The sequence below is a fragment of the Gastrolobium bilobum genome, unplaced genomic scaffold, assembly GCF_033153095.1.
Source record: "Gastrolobium bilobum isolate Gb01-03AN ecotype WA unplaced genomic scaffold, APGP_CSIRO_Gbil_v1 utg11941, whole genome shotgun sequence".
Classification (NCBI taxonomy): domain Eukaryota; kingdom Viridiplantae; phylum Streptophyta; class Magnoliopsida; order Fabales; family Fabaceae; genus Gastrolobium; species Gastrolobium bilobum.
This window is the reverse complement of record NW_026898164.1, coordinates 12,861-30,445: the sequence shown is the minus strand read 5'-3', so window position 1 is coordinate 30,445 and position 17,585 is coordinate 12,861. Positions and strand designations below refer to the sequence as shown.

Here is a 17,585-nt window from a genome sequence, read left to right as displayed (position 1 = left end):
ACCGGATTATTGGACGTAGGGATAACAGTCTCCTGTGATATGGGATTATCATGATGTTCATCATCACCTCCATCACTATCATTCTGATCATGGTCATTTTCCAGTAGAGTGTCTTCATCTTCCTCCTCCTCTTCATTGTCAGGTTCAACATCTACCATATAGTCGCTTTCATCTCCACTTGCAATAGTTGATTGTGTGGGCTGGGGTTCCGATGATGACGGCATTTGTGTCTGACTGTTAAGGTCCAACCCACGTGTCGGTATTGACATGTCGTCTGATGTCTCAATATCGACATATAACTCAACAAATTGAGATGTAGTAGAGTTTTGGACAAATGTTCCAAGAAAAATGTCAATGTCCTCATCATCAGTTATTTCTAAACCTGCATATTTTCGATTACCACATGGGACTCGACCCGTGACTGAAGAAATTACCTGATTTTGTTGCAACTTCAACTTCTGACGAATCTTCTGAAGTAGATCTTCAATGGACAAGCCTCGGACAATATACATTGCTCTTTTTTCCCCTTCGAATCTCAACCCGCCTACACTGTTAATTTTAGAACCATTATAATATACAAAAGACCGATATTGTTCCATTGTACTGTGTATTTATGCAAATAACACAAAAGGAGATCTGATGAAAGTAGAGATTAAAAAAAAGTAAATACAAACATTAAATACGCATTACAGCAACTCATACAAAAAAAATTACGACATTACAGCAAGGTCATACAACAAAATTTTAACACTACAAGCAAAGCAACTGATACAAACAAAATTACTAGAAGTCAAGAACCCGTCAGTCAAAATCATATACAAAAATAGCAAGCATCCCGAACTTTCAAAATGTCCCATACTAAGTAACACCGGAAGACCCTATATATAACCAGGCAAATATTTCCGTAAGTGTCAGTGGCGAGATTAATTTTGTAGTGTACGGGACGCTACCCCACGAGTATCGCGTGGGGGGATGCAAAAGGACAACGTAAACCGTCAACCAAGGTGGCGGGAGTAGGTATGTGGCTGGAACACGTCACATTACCTGGCGGAGCTTTTGTACACGTGGCATAGTCTCGCCAACTGATATGGCGGGACTCAAATAAGTCAGGGCAGCTGGCGGGATTCATGCAGACAATCCTATGTGGCTGCTGATCACGTCGTTGTATGTGGCGGGACTGGTCACGCCAGTCAACCCTACGTGTTTGACTGCTCTACTCTCGTCATTCTTTACAGATGTGTCTCAGCGCGGAGATTCTTTTGAAAATTAACACTAGTACGGAATTTTTGCCCTTTTAACGTAGTTGATATGATAATCAAACTTATTTTATAGTTTGCCAATTATGCATGATTGGATGAAAGTGCAAAAAATTTCATCTAACTGCACATCATCACAATCAATTTCTACACTACTTTTTTCAATCTAAGTGATCACAAGATATTTACACGTAATTAAATAACGATTTCCATTTTTTTATTAATTGTGCTAATATAATATACTAATAATGTAATTGATATTTGATAATAAAAAAACAACGTATGAAAATAAGAGTAATAACGTATACAAATAACATTGCAATTGCATGACCATATATAAGTCAGTAATTTCTTACAAAAAGTTCGTATTTTAAAAAAGTGTTCATAAAAGTTTTCTTTTTTCTTCTTTTTTCTACCGAGTTCCTAATCTAAAGCATTCCTGCATGATCCAACCTATCAACCTTGGAAATTGTACAAACATAGTCATGCTATAGGTAAGATATTTGGGTCATGCATAAGGAGTGAAAGTGAATGAAATGGTACCCATAGTCCCACTTCAAGCCCATCATGTGTTCGCCCATACTTTTTTTCATTTGGGTCAACATCATAAAAGGCCTAGCTCAAAGAACATCTTCTGCAAATCTAGTAAGTTTGGCATGTATAAACTTTCCAAAGGAAAACGACGCATAACACATTCACTCACATCAAATGGGCACAATGCCAATCATTTTCCATAACCATGACTGCATTTGTTAATATCCAATTCATTATGAAATCATCAATGAAAACACTAACTACCCAAAACTAAAGTTACTAATATTTTAAAACAAATTACATTAAGGGGAGGATAATATTTACAAAATTTTTGTTTTACAAATTACATTATGTACTTTTAGAAATACACTAGATTATACTATGCACTTCTGAAAATATATAATGTAATTTATAAAAATTTATAAAAAAAGAATTGTAAATAAATCCTTCCTTTTACAATAATATACTATTATGAATATGTTTAGGGTCTACGTGTTGACCCAAAAGCTATTGATATAGTGATAACTCAGTTATATCATGAGCTATCCAAAGGCAATGAATTCGAATCCTAATGTCGTAATATTTCTGAATGAGAAAATTTTGGTACTAATCTTGCACTAATCAACTCTTGTTCAAAATGAAATTATAGATTATATATTTTCGAAAATGATAATTATAGTTTTTTTTTCTCTTTCTCCTTACAAAACATATCAATATATTGTGTTTTGATTGGTTGAATGTAGATATTACGGTGATATATTAAAAATCTCATTCCCGAAGTGGATGAAAAGCTATAAAATCCGAAATCGGATTAGTTGGATGATGAGTATCTAAAAAAAAAATTGGCATGAAAACAAATTTTGGACTAATCAACTGTATCCACGAAAGCAAACAACATGAAACCTCAAACTTACACGTAAGTTGTCGATGCACGTGGCTTCACCCCAAACCGCCACAACACCACTTTCCATCATATTTCACAGATCTCAACCCTTTCTTTTTCCCTTTGCATAACACACACACAAAAAAGTGAACAAAAACCACTTTCACTTCACATTCCCAATAAAGCCGAAACCCTAAAACCAATACACACAAAACACAATGACAACTTCATTGGCCTTTGCTCAATTCTACGACTCATGGTTCGACCACTTGCACCACCTCGTGCAGCAGCTTGCCTCCTTCTCCGCCACCTCCGCCTCCGGTGGACCGCCCCTCGTGGCGGAGGAAAACGACGAGCGGATCCACCTGATCGACAAGGTGATGTCACACCACGAAGACTACTACCGAGCCAAGTCACTGGCGGCGGAGAAGGACCCACTGAACGTGTTCGTTTCGCCGTGGGCCACCACATTGGAACGGTCCCTTCATTGGATCACCGGGTGGCGCCCCACCACCGCCTTCCACCTTATCTATACGGAGTCCTCCGTCCTCTTTGAGTCACGCATCGTCGATATCCTCCGCGGCATCCGCACCGGCGATCTTGGTGATCTTTCTCCAACTCAGTTCCGCCGAGTCAGCGAGTTACAATGTGACACTGTAATATTCCTTCACTCTATATATGCTTTAACAATTCGCATGAAAATCTTTATTTTATTTTATTTTATATATATACTGACTTTAATTATCTCTTTGAATTAGCTACGAGATTAATTTTAAATGGGTTTAGTCACATACACATATAAAACGTAAGTGTGAATCAAACTTAGATTTTTTTCTTACTTACTCAGCTTGTGTTGTCAAATTAGGTAAAATCTTCATTACAAAAAAAAAAAAAAAAATTTAGGTAAAATCTTTATTTTTTTGAGATCATTGTTTGAATCCGTAAAAAATAAGGGATAATAGAGCATAAAGTTTTGATTCATCAAATGGTTAGGTAGGGGACAAAAATCTAATATTATACAAATTTCAAAAGTTTTAGTGCTACTAGCTAGCTTAGTTTACAAAATCACTGGCCGCATAAAAAAAGTCTAAAAATCTTTATCCCTTCTTCATCGTATCAGAGTTTCAATACCATGCATGTAATAAAATAATGTACAACACAAATGTTATTTATGTTATTTTATCCTTAAATGTCATAAGATATATTTCTTACATCTCATAAAAAACAAAAAAAAATTTGGTAAATAAAACAAATTTTATTATAATAGATTTTTACATTATTTTATTCTTGAAATATTTAATTATGAGATATCATAAAATATTTAAATATGTTTTGATTGGCCATCAAAACACGTGTTTCGACTGTTTCTTAATATACATTTCACGCAACCTATATAAGTTATAAAATATTCAAGTTTTTGTCTCGGTCTAAATCGAGTGTCCCAGCTTTAATTTAATTCTGTCCTGTCTGTTCGAATCATTCGAATGGACATATATTTGAGGTTTTTAATCTTAATTTATGCTTCTTTTTTCTTATGTTGTTAACAAAAAAGTGAGCATGAATTTAACTTCTGTATGACACTTTATTTTATGTACAAATGGCACAACAATTTGCTAAAGAAGTTTTCCTTTACGTGGATGAGACGAAATGAGAAGGATAAGTTAATATAATCAAATTTGATCTTCCACCAAATGTTCATTTACACAATGTTAAATAAACTGCGTGCTTGTAAGAATAGTTTAAAGAAGACCATTAGTAAACATTGGGTGAAATATTTAATTAATAATTATCATCAGTGATTTTTTTATTTTTTTTAACACAAAGTGAATTTTTTTTTTCTATTGTATTTATTTCCCAATGTTTTTTATTTTGAGAAAAAAAAAAAAGGTGAAAGAAGAGAATGCAATAACGGAGGAGCTATCGGAGTGGCAAGACAGTGCTTGCGACATGATGGGCCCACGCGCCGATATCAACGAGAAGATCGGACGGCTGGTAAGCATTATAAGGAAAGCTGATGATCTACGGCTCAGAACGTTGAGGAGCGTGGTGGGGTTGCTGTCGCCGCAGCAGGCTATCGAGTTCTTGATCGCCTCAGCAGAGTTGCTCGTTGGGATCCGCGGTTGGGGATTGAATCATGACCGTCCACGTCGCAGATAATGATGGAAGCTGAAATAATTTTGAAGTTAAAATGATTGTGTATTTGTTATATTATTACTTGTCTACAGAACTTTGCATTATCATATTTCAACTCAATTTATTGCCAAAACAAAAGAGATTCCTTTTTATTCCTCTTTTTTTATATTGCAAAAATTTACACTTTTTCAATTTATATTTCATTTTTGATTTATTTTTTTTTACAACTAATGGTGGTAAATTTGTAGTTTGATTTTTGCATATTTATGTTGTTTAGTTAAAGGCTGTAAGCACCAAGGTTAAGAAATACCGATTGGAATAATATAATAGTGATGAGCAGAATCACATGCAAGCAAAGAAGCAAAAAACAGATTGAAATTTTTATTTCATTACTTGTCAAATTAAGCTAAAGCCATTTAAGGTGCAATAAGTAAGGATGCATTTCATGGAAAACTAGGAAAAGGCGTTGAACAAGGTAAGCTTTTTTTGGGTCATTGAGACATAAGAACGTCGTGCGTGTCTCTACGACAAGCTCATGCAACATGCACGGTGACACTTTGCACAATGACATGTCTTCCGGCACTGGCAGGAGGAGCTGTTGACCAGTACTAGCAAATATCATCGCTTGTAGACCTTCTTTTTCAATATATATAAGATGGGAAAAAGACTTCTCATGTTGCATTAGAAGTCTCATCTCTTACCATTTTCACTTTGATGTCTATGTCAATCACTTTTTTATTTTTTTATTTTTCTTTAAGGTAGGCTCCACCCTTTTCTTTCTATAGAAAAACTTAAATTTCTCGTGCAACATGAGAAATTACAAGCCCATATAAGATTTGATTTTCTCATAAGAAATAAGACACTTGTGTGATTGTCTATATCTATTAAAAATATATATTAAACTCCCAAGGGTAGCTCAGTTGGCAGCTGAGCTTCCAAGGGATTGCTTGGTGGAGGGATCAAACCCTGCCTCAAGCAGTTTCTTGGAAAATCTTTGGGGGCCAGAGGATAAGCCAAAAAATCTTCGGTTGGGGGATTAGTCTCGTCCTTTCTCCGGTTGCGAAGCTTAGTACACTCACTGTTACAATGAGGGGCTAGCCCAAACGGGCCGTACCCCGAGGGCATGGTACCCGGAGAAGGTTGAATGGGGATACCTCCTGGCAATGTACCAAAATATATATATATATATATATATTATACGAAAATCAAAGGATCACTCGAAGAAGAAAATAACTCTTTTACAATATAAGAAAATATTTTTCACACATATATATATGTGTGTGTGGGGGGGGATAGGATCAACTTATTCCGATATAAGAATAATAAGCTTTATATTAATCTTAAATGTTGAAATTTGTGTATTTAACGGTTATGATTTTTGAAAATTAATTAATTAATTAATTAGTGTGATCTAATAAACCACAACTGTTAGATTCATGAAAAACAACGATTAAGATTTAGTGTAAGACTTATTATTCTTACATCGGTGTAAATTGATCATGCCCATAGGTTAAAGCATTTAATGTGTGAAATCATAACCATACAAAAAGTGGAACAATAATTGTGGGGAAGCATAACCTTATACATGTCATTGTTGCACATATAACAACTTTAAATATAATTTTAATATATATATATGTGTGGGGTTTACATTTCTGCAGCTGCTGTACGTGCAGCAATCAAATACCTGTCATATATATACTTGAAAGCATTAAATGCAGTGAATCATAACCATAAAAAGGATGAAAGCATTAAATGTGGGGAATCATAACTATACACCTGTCGTTGTTGTACATAAAGTGGCTGCAGAAATAATTTTACTTATATATATATATGTGTGAGGTAGGAGGATCCTTTGACACCTCATTTGAGAGTCGTTAGATCAAAAAAAGATTAATGACTCTGATTTGTAAGCATATGGCACCATTGATCTTTTATGATCTAACAGCTCTAGAGGTGTCAAATTTCAAATTTGACACTCATGTCAAAGGATCATATCTCTCTATCTCTCTGTGTATATATATATATATATATATATATGAGGTAGGATCTTTTGACACTGGTGTTAAATTTGAATTTTGACACCTCATCTGAGAGTCATTAGATAAAAAAAAATCAACGACTTTGTAAGCATATGACACCATTGATCTTTTTTTATCTAATGACTCTCAGATGAGGTGTCAAAATTCAAATTTGACACAGGTGTCAAAGGATTCTCCCTCTATATTTATAGAGAGAGAGGCAGGATCCTTTGACACTGGTGTCAAATTTGAAGTTTCACACCTCATCTGAGAGCTGTTAGATCAAAAAAGATCAACGACTTTGATTTGTGAGCATGTGACACCATTGATCTTTTTTATCTAACGACTCTCAGATGAAGTGTCAAACTTTAAATTTTGACACCGGTATTAAAAGATTCTGCCTCATATATATATATATATATATATATATACATTAGTCCAGGATACGCATGCAGATCCTGGGTTTTTTTTAAAAAACAAATCACGTGGGGCCCACACTTTTTTTGTATCCTGGACTAATGTGTATATATATATATATATGAGCCTATCGTTTCTCAAGCTGCTTGAGGTAATGTTATCTCCGGCTACTAAATCATAACCGTACAAAGATGGATCAACGGTGATAAAGGAAGAGAGAGAAAAAGGAAATCATAACCATTCAACGGTAAATCAATTATTATAAGGAAATAAATAAACAAAACGACGTAATTTTGAGGTGGCCGGAGATAAACTTATTTCAAGCAGCTTGAGAAATGTTTTTCCCTATATATATATATATATATATGAGGCAGGATCCTTTGACACCGGTGTCAAAGAAAAAGTTTGACACCTCATCTGGGAACCGTTAGATTAAAAAAAATCAACGCTTCTGATTTGTAAACATGTGACACCATTGATTTTTTTTAATCTAACGGTTCCCAGATGATGTGTCAAACTTTTTCTTTGACACCGGTGTCAAAGGATCCTGCCTATATATATATATATATATATATATATATATATATATATATATATATATATATTACATCGCACAAGTGTAAAAATTAATGTTATAACAACAGTCTTTTAACTATTAGGTCTTTTAAAACTTTCCAAGCTTAGTGCTTTAGCCTGAATAGCTTGATAAAAAATATAAAGGTCCATCTAAATTAATCACGAATAATTATAACGACGTGAGTTGGGCCCCAAGATTAAAATATCAATTTTATAAAAATTATTGCATTCAACGATTTTAAGTTTGTTGAAATGACATTTTAATATAAGACATATGTCTACTTTAATTTATAATTATTTTAAAATCTTTTAATGTAAATTATTTATTCTAAAATTAGTTAATCAAATAAATTCTTTAAATTTAATATTTTTAAACTATAATTGTATTAATTAAAAAAGAAAAAAAAATGTTGATCAATGAATATGTGCTCATTGTGAACATGTGATTAAACTATAATATCAATTTGTTCACCTACAAAAATATTTATCCCAACCCTGAGTGTTAAGCTCAAGTGACAATATAAAACTCGGTACGGCTAAGGTGTCAAAGGAGTAGGGATTCAAATCTCTTGAAATGAATTTTGAGAAACTAAATTTTTTTAATTTTTAATTTTCAGAAATTATCGTAAATCGAATGTTTTCATCATATTTTTGAAAATTAAGATTTTCAGACAAAAAAAAAATTTCTCCTCTACCAAACGCTCTCTTAGTGTCAGAGCTAGATAATTATCACGTCACTTAGCTTAAGATTAGTCTTATATTGTGTGAATTTTTTTTCGCGACTTGTTAGAATATTGGGAGATCTAACTCGCCCAACAGAATAATCAGGATTATGGAATCCAGACAAAAAATAATAATAATGCTTAACCCGATCTTGTGTGCTTATGCCACATTCGACCTAAACCTTAGCGGGCTTATCCAAATGGGCCGGACCACTCCGACTTGGATCTTAATAACTCTGTTTCAATTGTTTGCGTAATTGGGCTGGCTGCAAATCACAAACTTAGGCTTGGCTTCAAAGTGATGACATTGACCATTGGGCTACAATCCCATAAAGGAGTGAGCCTTCAACTAACACTAATGATCCAATTCCTAACAGACCAATACCATGGTTACAAGTTACTCCCTAAGTCCCTAATCACTGCTACCGATTTTTTTTTTTTTTTTTTTTGTGAACATAACTACTGCTACCGTTATTCCACAACATGGTAACTGTAACAGAAACACTAGACTATTTGGATCAAAATTCTTAGCAAAACTTCTTTATATTTCTTTCTTTCCGTGTATATATTTTGGGTTCGCTTTTTCTACGGTCAATGTAAATAATTTATCTACATTGAGCTCAAAACGACGTTGTTTTGAGCCGAAAATCAAGGTATTTTTGTAATTATAATTTATTTAAGGGTTATAATAGTCTTTTTATTATAATTTTTTAACTTTTCAACCCAAAACGACATCGTTTTGAGAGCGAATGTAGATAACTTATCTACATTCACTTTAATCTACATTTACTTTAAAAACATTAAAGTCATATTTTTTTTGAGAAAAGTGTGTATCATTTTAAAGGATGTAAAATTATGTCATTTTAAATTAGAGAAAGAGATAGATAAAGGAAGAGAGAGTGGACAAAAATATATAAATATGTGGGCCCCCTTCTTTGTGAGAGTAAAATAACATAAATTGTCATTTAAAAGGACAAACATTTTTTTCTATATTTTTTTATCCCTTAAAACCCTTTTCTTCTTGCAGTTTTGACCAATAATTTTGTAATAAATCGAAAATGTTTATTTCAACTTAATCAATCTAACATATTTTGTAAATAATATTCAACATAAGCAATCTTCTATTCATTATAGTAAGTACCCTGTGTAACATTGAATGCTTATGAATATATATATTTACTAATTTTTGTTGTTGCAATATATTTACTATTTTGATTTATAGGATAATAATTTCTTAAATTTTATTTATTATAATTCTTATATAATAATGGTAATAATATAAGTTGTGACGAAGGATTAACATTTTGTATTCCATGCATTTGAGGTTCTTTCTTTTATTTTCTTCAATATATATTTTTTTTTTCAAAAAAAAGACTAGATGCATTTCCGCTGTTTTGTTCAATGACCGGGTGACCTCACCTTCAATACCAAAAGTCCAAAACGTTACAAGTTTGACAACTTTTTGGCCGAAAGATAGTCTCATCTTTCTAGATCCATAATTTGGCATTCGCAAAGAATATTCTGCATATATCAAGGGCTTCTCACTTTGACTTTTTTATTCAAGACAAAGCAATTTTGTTTCATTATTTTGTTTTTCTTCTGTATTAATTTGTTTTATCTTTTCCTTTGAACCAGGAATAAAACAATGGCGATTTAAGCAGCAAGGAATATAATTTTATTTAATTAGATGCAATAACATCCGTTCATTTCGACCATGCTATAAATTTGAAACCTTGTGGTGTTTCTAAATTAACTTATCTTAGAGTCAATAGATTTATAGAAATTAATTTTTTGAATTTTTTATTAAGTTTAAAATATTTTAGTTATACTTTTTAATATTTAGTGTAAAAAATGTTGTTATTAATAAATCATGTTTCCATGACTAATAATGGTTGTAACTAGGATACATTTTGATCAGTCTAATAATAATTGAATTGGATCACACATGGTTGAGCTTGCTACTCTTAGTGATATATGAGTTGAATATGGCCTAGTGAGATGATGGGTCGTTCATCATTGGCAAGTTGATCTTGGTGCTCTTGCAAGACAGTCGGGCTACTATGCTGGTGTTTGGACGATTCGAGGAAATTGGAGGGGGTACTTGCAAGGTAGTCTGACACTCAAGTTAGTTTATGATTTAAGTAGTTTAAATATTCAAGGATAGATGATATTATCTGGGCTGAATGTTTTTGTATTTATAGTGGAGGAATGCCTTGTTTATGCCGCATTTGTATGGCGGTGTCCATTCCTATTGGTGGAGAGTGATGGCCTTTCATAGGCTATATTACGAGCGAGATAACTATACTCAAGCTAGCACTCGTAGATGTCGTGACAAGTTGGTGTTGTCTTGCAGTCATTGGTTCATGTGGTGGTCAAGTGACTCCGAGTAGCGAATCTCGCCAGGTCCTATTTGCCTGTGCAACTTTGCTAGTGTATGCCTGTGGCCTTTACAAGTATTGGATGCGTTTTTACATGGCTAAACAATGGTTTCTGGGCATATTGGACTTTATCTTGATTGTGCTTGAATCTATCTTGATTGTGCTTGAATCTCACATGATGTTAGGTCTAGATCACATATAAAAAAGAATAAAGAGTGGTTAATATTTTTGAAGAAAATCAAGAAGCATAAAGTGTGATCAAAGGATTAGCATACATATACATCTATTTTATTCAAATATTTTCAATTAAAAAATTTATTTGAAAAGATATGCTTCTTATAAGTATTTTTTATAATGATTTTTTTTAACCTTTTAAACATTGGACTCTTAATAGGAGATACAATTACATGAATAATTGAATATTAACATTGTAATTTTTAACTTTTTCATTTCAAAAAGGTAAGTGTTATTTTTAAAATAAACATTGTAAATGGAATTTTTTTGTTTTTCAATTTTTTCCTCTATCAATGTCTCCATCTGGCTTCCTCCAGAAATTTTAAACATCCTAATATTAAGAAAAGAAAATGTACAATATGATAAGGAATAAAAACTAAAACAGATGGAAGAAATTAAATTTCATTCATACCATATGCAGTTGTGCATGCTATATAAGCTTGTGGTTCTTCTTGAAGTATTACACCAAGAGACATCAAGTTTGGAATGCTCAACAGTGTTACCTCCAGCTTAGAAAACCCCAAAGATAATGTAAGCTATTGGGCTCCAACCTATATGGACCCAAATAATCATGTTTTCACCTATTGGGCTTATATGTGAACATACTATTAGACTATATTATTAATATATCCAACAATCTCCTCCTTTGTTTACCATATAGCACAATCCAATAGAGTGATTAATGGAATGTTCAAACAAATATGAATCATTCATATCCAGTCCAACACAATTAACTCGGATCAATCAAAGAGTTTTAACGGTAAAATATTAAACTCAATCGTCATTTTCAATCTAAATAAATAAATCATCATTATCATGAATCTGTTTTGAGACCAACATACTAAAATAAATATTTAGAGTTTTAGATTCAATCTAAACTCATCCAAATCCCAACATTCCAAATAAGTCTCAAAATCAGTTCACAATCAACAATGTTCATAAAATAAAAATAGCAAAATGTAAGTCTCAAATAATGGACTCCATCAAAATGGGCAATAACGGGTGAATTAAAGTCCCCACATACTCTAAATGATATATTCTTTAATCAAGGAGATGATCTTAGTCAAGATCCCTCTCATTAAGCTCTCCTCCATCTCTGTCTTCCTTTGTATAATATCAAATATGAATTTCATATTATTATGAATTCAATTGGTTGAATAATCTACCAAAGATGTCTAGTTCTACTAAAAAAACTTAGCATCATATCATCAGGCAAAGAAGAACATATATTAATGTCAGAAAATATTGTAATATCATGTTCATAAGCATCAAGTCAGTTTCATAAATTATGAACAAGGCCTAAACAGTTTGTTTTACAAAGAGCCATTAACTTAAGTTTATTTGTAAGAGAATAACCATTGTCTAGTTTAAATGAACATGACCAATAGTCAAGTCACTTACAATAACCTGGTCGTGTAATGTCAAGTTTCAATTAAGAACAAGGCCTACAGGCTTCTTATACAAACTATTATTTCAATGTTTCAATTTGGAATGTCACAATTACTGATTCCTCAAAGTCAAATAATCTAGTATCAGGTTTGGAATGAGATAATCTAACCAAATGGATGGTCCAACCTGGTTAGATTGTATCATCAAGTTTGGAATAACACAAGTTTCCCAAGTAGAACCTTTGAATCAGGTTCAAGTTATCTTCATCAAGTTTGGAATGAGACAACTTACCCTTTTCAAATTAATCAACAAATACGAACATCGGTGAAACATATAAACAGTGCTTATCATTTTGGCCAACAAAAGAAAGATTCGATAATTCAAAACACATAATTAAAAGGTAAGTAAATGGTAATTAAGACTTGTTTATATAGTCTTTAACCCTACTTCCCCCACTATTTTCAATAATCGATCTTTAAGCATATCTTTTATGAGAGCATCAGCCAAGTTATCCTTCGATCTCACATCGATCAAGGTGATAATTCCTTGTTTTCTCAGGTAATTCAACAACGCATGTCTCAATCTTATATGTCTTCTTTTTGAATTAAAGAGAGCATTTTTAACAACTTGGACAGTTGCTTGATTATCATAAAATAGGCTTAAAGAATTAATCTTTAGCCGAGTCAAGGGAATATCCATAATCAGATTCTTTATCCACTTTTCCTCTTGGCCGGCTAAGGCTAAAGCAAAAAGTTCTGATTCCATAGACGACAATGCAATACAAGTCTATCTTTTGGATTTCTAAGCAATAGGAGCTCCACCCAAAGTGAATACATATCCACTGGTGAACTTATTATTTCTGATTTCTGAACACCATGACATATCAGAATATTAATCCACAATTGAAGGATAACCAGAGTAGTGTAGAGCATAATCTTTAGTACCTTTAATATATCGCATCAGCCTATCGAGGGCATCCCAATGCTCTTTACTAGGATTACTAGTGAAACGACTCAACATGCCAACTGTAAAGGCTATGTCAGGTCTAATGCAACTTGCAGCATATATGAGACTACCAATCAGTTTTGAATACTTTAACTGATCCACACTGGTCCCTTTATGAGGACTCAGTCTTTTATTATAATCACATGGTGTCTCACTCAGTTTGCACTCACTGTATCCCCAGGTAGAAAGTAGCTGCTCAATATAATGAGTCTGGCTAAGGGCGATAACTTGCCTATCAAAGCTTACTTTTATACCAAGAATGATATTAGCAATACCAAGATCTTTCATGTCAAATTCTTTAACTAAATTAGCTTTCATGTTACTCACTACAAAATGATCAAAACCAATAATTAACATGACATCCACTAGTTGTCTTTACATCCATTTCATGCACTACATAGTGTTCAATAGATGTCAAAGCAAGAAGAATTCTTATAGTTGATAGATAACACACAGGTGAGTCGACACCAAAATAGTCTACTTCACTTTGTTGTCTATAGTCTTTAGCTACTAAATGTGCTTTGTATCTGGCTATCGATCCATCACTATTCAGTTTCTTCTTCACTACCAACTTACAACCTATAGCCTTAGCCCCTTTCGCCAAATTGACTAGCTGTCAAGTATGATTATGCAGCAAAGAACTCATTTCATCATATATGGCTTCTGCCCACAGTAGATATTCCCTAGATCTCATTGCTTCCTGATAGGAGAATGGATCATCCTCTAGATGGTAAGTGACAAAGTCCTCGACAAAGTCTTTGTGAACTCTCTCTCATAAATACTCTAACTGGAATTGATTCAATAGCCAGTTGTGAGGGGTAAGTGTCAGAAGGGCTTACTTCAAATTCTATAGGAGATTCTAAAATCATATATGTAGATCCAGAAACACTTAAGCCATGATCTTTGATAAACTTATTCTCAAAGAATTCTGCATCTCTGGATTCTATCACCGCATTTGTAGATAGATCCAAAAACCTATTTGCATCACTGTCTTCTGCACTTCCTAGATATACGCAAGTAATGGTTCTAGGTCCCACCTTAGGTCTCTTAGGATCTTGTATTCTTACATAAGCAATACATCCCAAGTCTCAAGTTTGGAATGCTCAACAGTGTTACCTCCTGCTTAGGAAACCCTAGAGATAATGTAAGCTATTGGGCTCCAGCCCATATGGACCCAAATAACCATGCTTTCACCTATTGGGCTTATATGTGAACATACTATTAGATTATATTATTAATATATCCAAAAGTTCTTTCATAAGATTCATTAAACTAACTTTGTTTACATAAGTGCCCAAATTCTATAGATATGTTTAAAGACTCTACCATGTAACAACTTGGAATGTAGACGGAGTTAGAGTCGATGTTCACATTCAACATATCTGTTACTTCATTGAAAATTTGACTTTGTTAAAGATATATAAAATTATTAATGTAGCCACATCTAACAACTTAAGCTATTGAATTGAATTAGTTCTTTACATAGTATCAAAGTATTGATGTCCCGAGTTCGAACCTCGCTGCCCCCATTATTTTTAAAGGCTTAGATTAACTTGGTTTGATTTTAGGAGCTTTTCTTATATGATTATAAATGGAGAAGGTTTAAATTTTAAACAACTTCAGCTAAACAAACTAATTAAAACATGGAATTTTGTCTAACATCAAGGAATGAGAATTGGATTCCTGCGTAATAACTATTGTATTGACTAGAAAAAGAAGTAGAAGAAGAAACTATTGTATAATTTGTATTGACTATGTAAAGTGTGAAAATCCCCTTTATAACTAACCACTAATGAAGGGAATAAAAGATCTACCACATCTCATAAGGAGTTGTTATAGATTATAATAAAACTTGATAGCAAAAACTTTGCTAATAATCAATCTAATCGAATAAGCAAAAACAAACAAACAAATAAATAAATCTTGTTACATGTCAAACAGAATAAAGAATTATATCAATGTTCCCACCAGCTTTGACACCGCCACCGCCCACGGTGGTTCCGCTGCGAGAGTCGTGGCCGTTGTTGTCGGAGACCGGCGGAGGGTGGTAAAACTTACGCCCTGTTTGGGGGCAGTTGGAATGAAACCTTGCGACAATCCTCATCCCTTGGTCAAGAATCCCCACGAACTTCACCATTTTGTTCTCTGTGTTATATTATATATTGCTATGAACTCAAAAGCCAAACACCCTCTTCACTTTTCTCTCAGATTTTAATTTCTCCAAGGAAAATGAGAGAAAAGAAAGTGGAAGTGAAATGAAAATAGAGAGATTGTTGGAATTGGAATGGTCGAATGGAATTGTTTGTACGAGAGAAAAGTGAAATATATAGCTGGCAATTTCCGAATGAGTTTGTTTTATTTTTCTTTTTTTAATATTATTCTGGTTGTCGTGTTGACTTGTTAGAACCGCGTTTTGCATCAGTGCCCTTCTGTTTAGGTATAATTGTCTTTTATTGATTTTTATTTTTTCTGTTAAACAATTTTTTTTTTTTCTGTGAGTTTTCCATCTGTACGCTTCAGTTTTACCATAATTATTTCGTATACCACCACATGGACAGAATGAAAATATATCACAGATAAATAAAATAAATAATTAAAATTTAAATACGAGTTTTTATATCACTAATTTACATGTGTTCTTATAAATGTTTCACGTAAATATATATTTAAAAAAAAACATTGCAATGCATAGGAAATTTATGGTTTTTTTTTTTTGACTCTTTTGCCCTTTATTAATTAATTAATAATCATTTTGTCCTTTATTCAAAACTATCTACCAATCTGCCACTTTTTAATCGATTAACTTGAAGATTTAATCGATTAAATGGTTAAATCTGAAAAAAATGGTTGACTTGAAGATTTAATCGATTAAATCTTCATCTTAATTTATTTAATCGAATAAAACTTATATTTAATCGATTAAATATCCCAAATTAGCGTGAAAGCATTGATACCAACTCGTAAAATGGCAAAATTAATAAAACACATCAGCTCTTATTAAATACAAAACACAATCAACTCTTATTATTAAATACAAAACACAATCAGCTCCAATTAAATACAAAACGCAATCAGCTCCTATCAAATCACAAGAGGCAACAAAGGTCAAATCTCTTTCGTAAACAAAAGGAGTTGATTGCAAATCTTGAATTTAATGTAATACTTAGCAAAATCTTCAATCAATTTTCCGTGTATTGGATGTTATTTGAATTTTGAATTTTGAATTTAATGTAATAGGAGTTGATTGCGATTTGTAATTAATTGGAGCTGATTGCATTTTGTATTTAATAGGAGCTGATTGCGTTTTGTATTTGATAGGAGGTGATTGTATTTTGTATTTAATAGGAGCTGATTGTGTTTTGTATTTAATAATAAGAGTTGATTGTGTTTTGTATTTAATAAGAACTTATTGTGTTTTATTAAGAGTTGTCATTTTACGAGTTGGTATCAAAGTTTTCACACTAATTTGGGATATTTAATCGATTAAATATAAGCTTTAATCGATTAAATAAATTAAGAGGGAGATTTAATCGATTAACTTGAAGATTTAATCGATTAAATCTTCAAGTCAACTATTTTTTTCAGATTTGACCATTTAATCGATTAAATCTTCAAGTTAATCGATTAAAGATGAACATATTAGTAAATAATTATGTGTAATGGACAAAATGATTATTAATTAATTAATAAGAGACAAAATGGTCAAATAACCGGAGATTTATAGTTATAGTTTTCAAAATTTACTTGATCTTATATGAACTTTATTTAATTATGCTTGGCATGACTAATAATAATAATAATAATAATAATCTAATAAGGCTTATGACATGCTTTGGTCATGAAATGAAGCAACCTCTCGTGTTCTTAAACTTTAGTTCAGAAAAAAGGGTGATCAGGTAAATTTACACTTGAATTATCCTTCACTCCTTGTTTAGTTTAATTATAATATAAACTTTTTTTTATAAAAAAAAAAAATACTGTAATTTGCTATTTCAACATGATGAGTTGATGACAACTTTTTTTTTTTGGGGTGATAG

General features: G+C 32.5%; 1 protein-coding gene across 1 annotated transcript; it reads left to right on the top strand.

Moving 5' to 3' along the window:
* Positions 1 to 2,891: 2,891 nt before the first annotated feature.
* LOC133313413 (protein DOG1-like 4) lies at positions 2,892 to 4,830 on the top strand. The gene is made up of 2 exons (XM_061514779.1): positions 2,892 to 3,329; positions 4,561 to 4,830. The coding sequence occupies exons 1-2, from the start codon at positions 2,892 to 2,894 to the stop codon at positions 4,828 to 4,830; spliced, it is 708 nt and encodes a 235-aa protein (XP_061370763.1).
* The last annotated feature ends 12,755 nt before the right edge of the window (positions 4,831 to 17,585 follow it).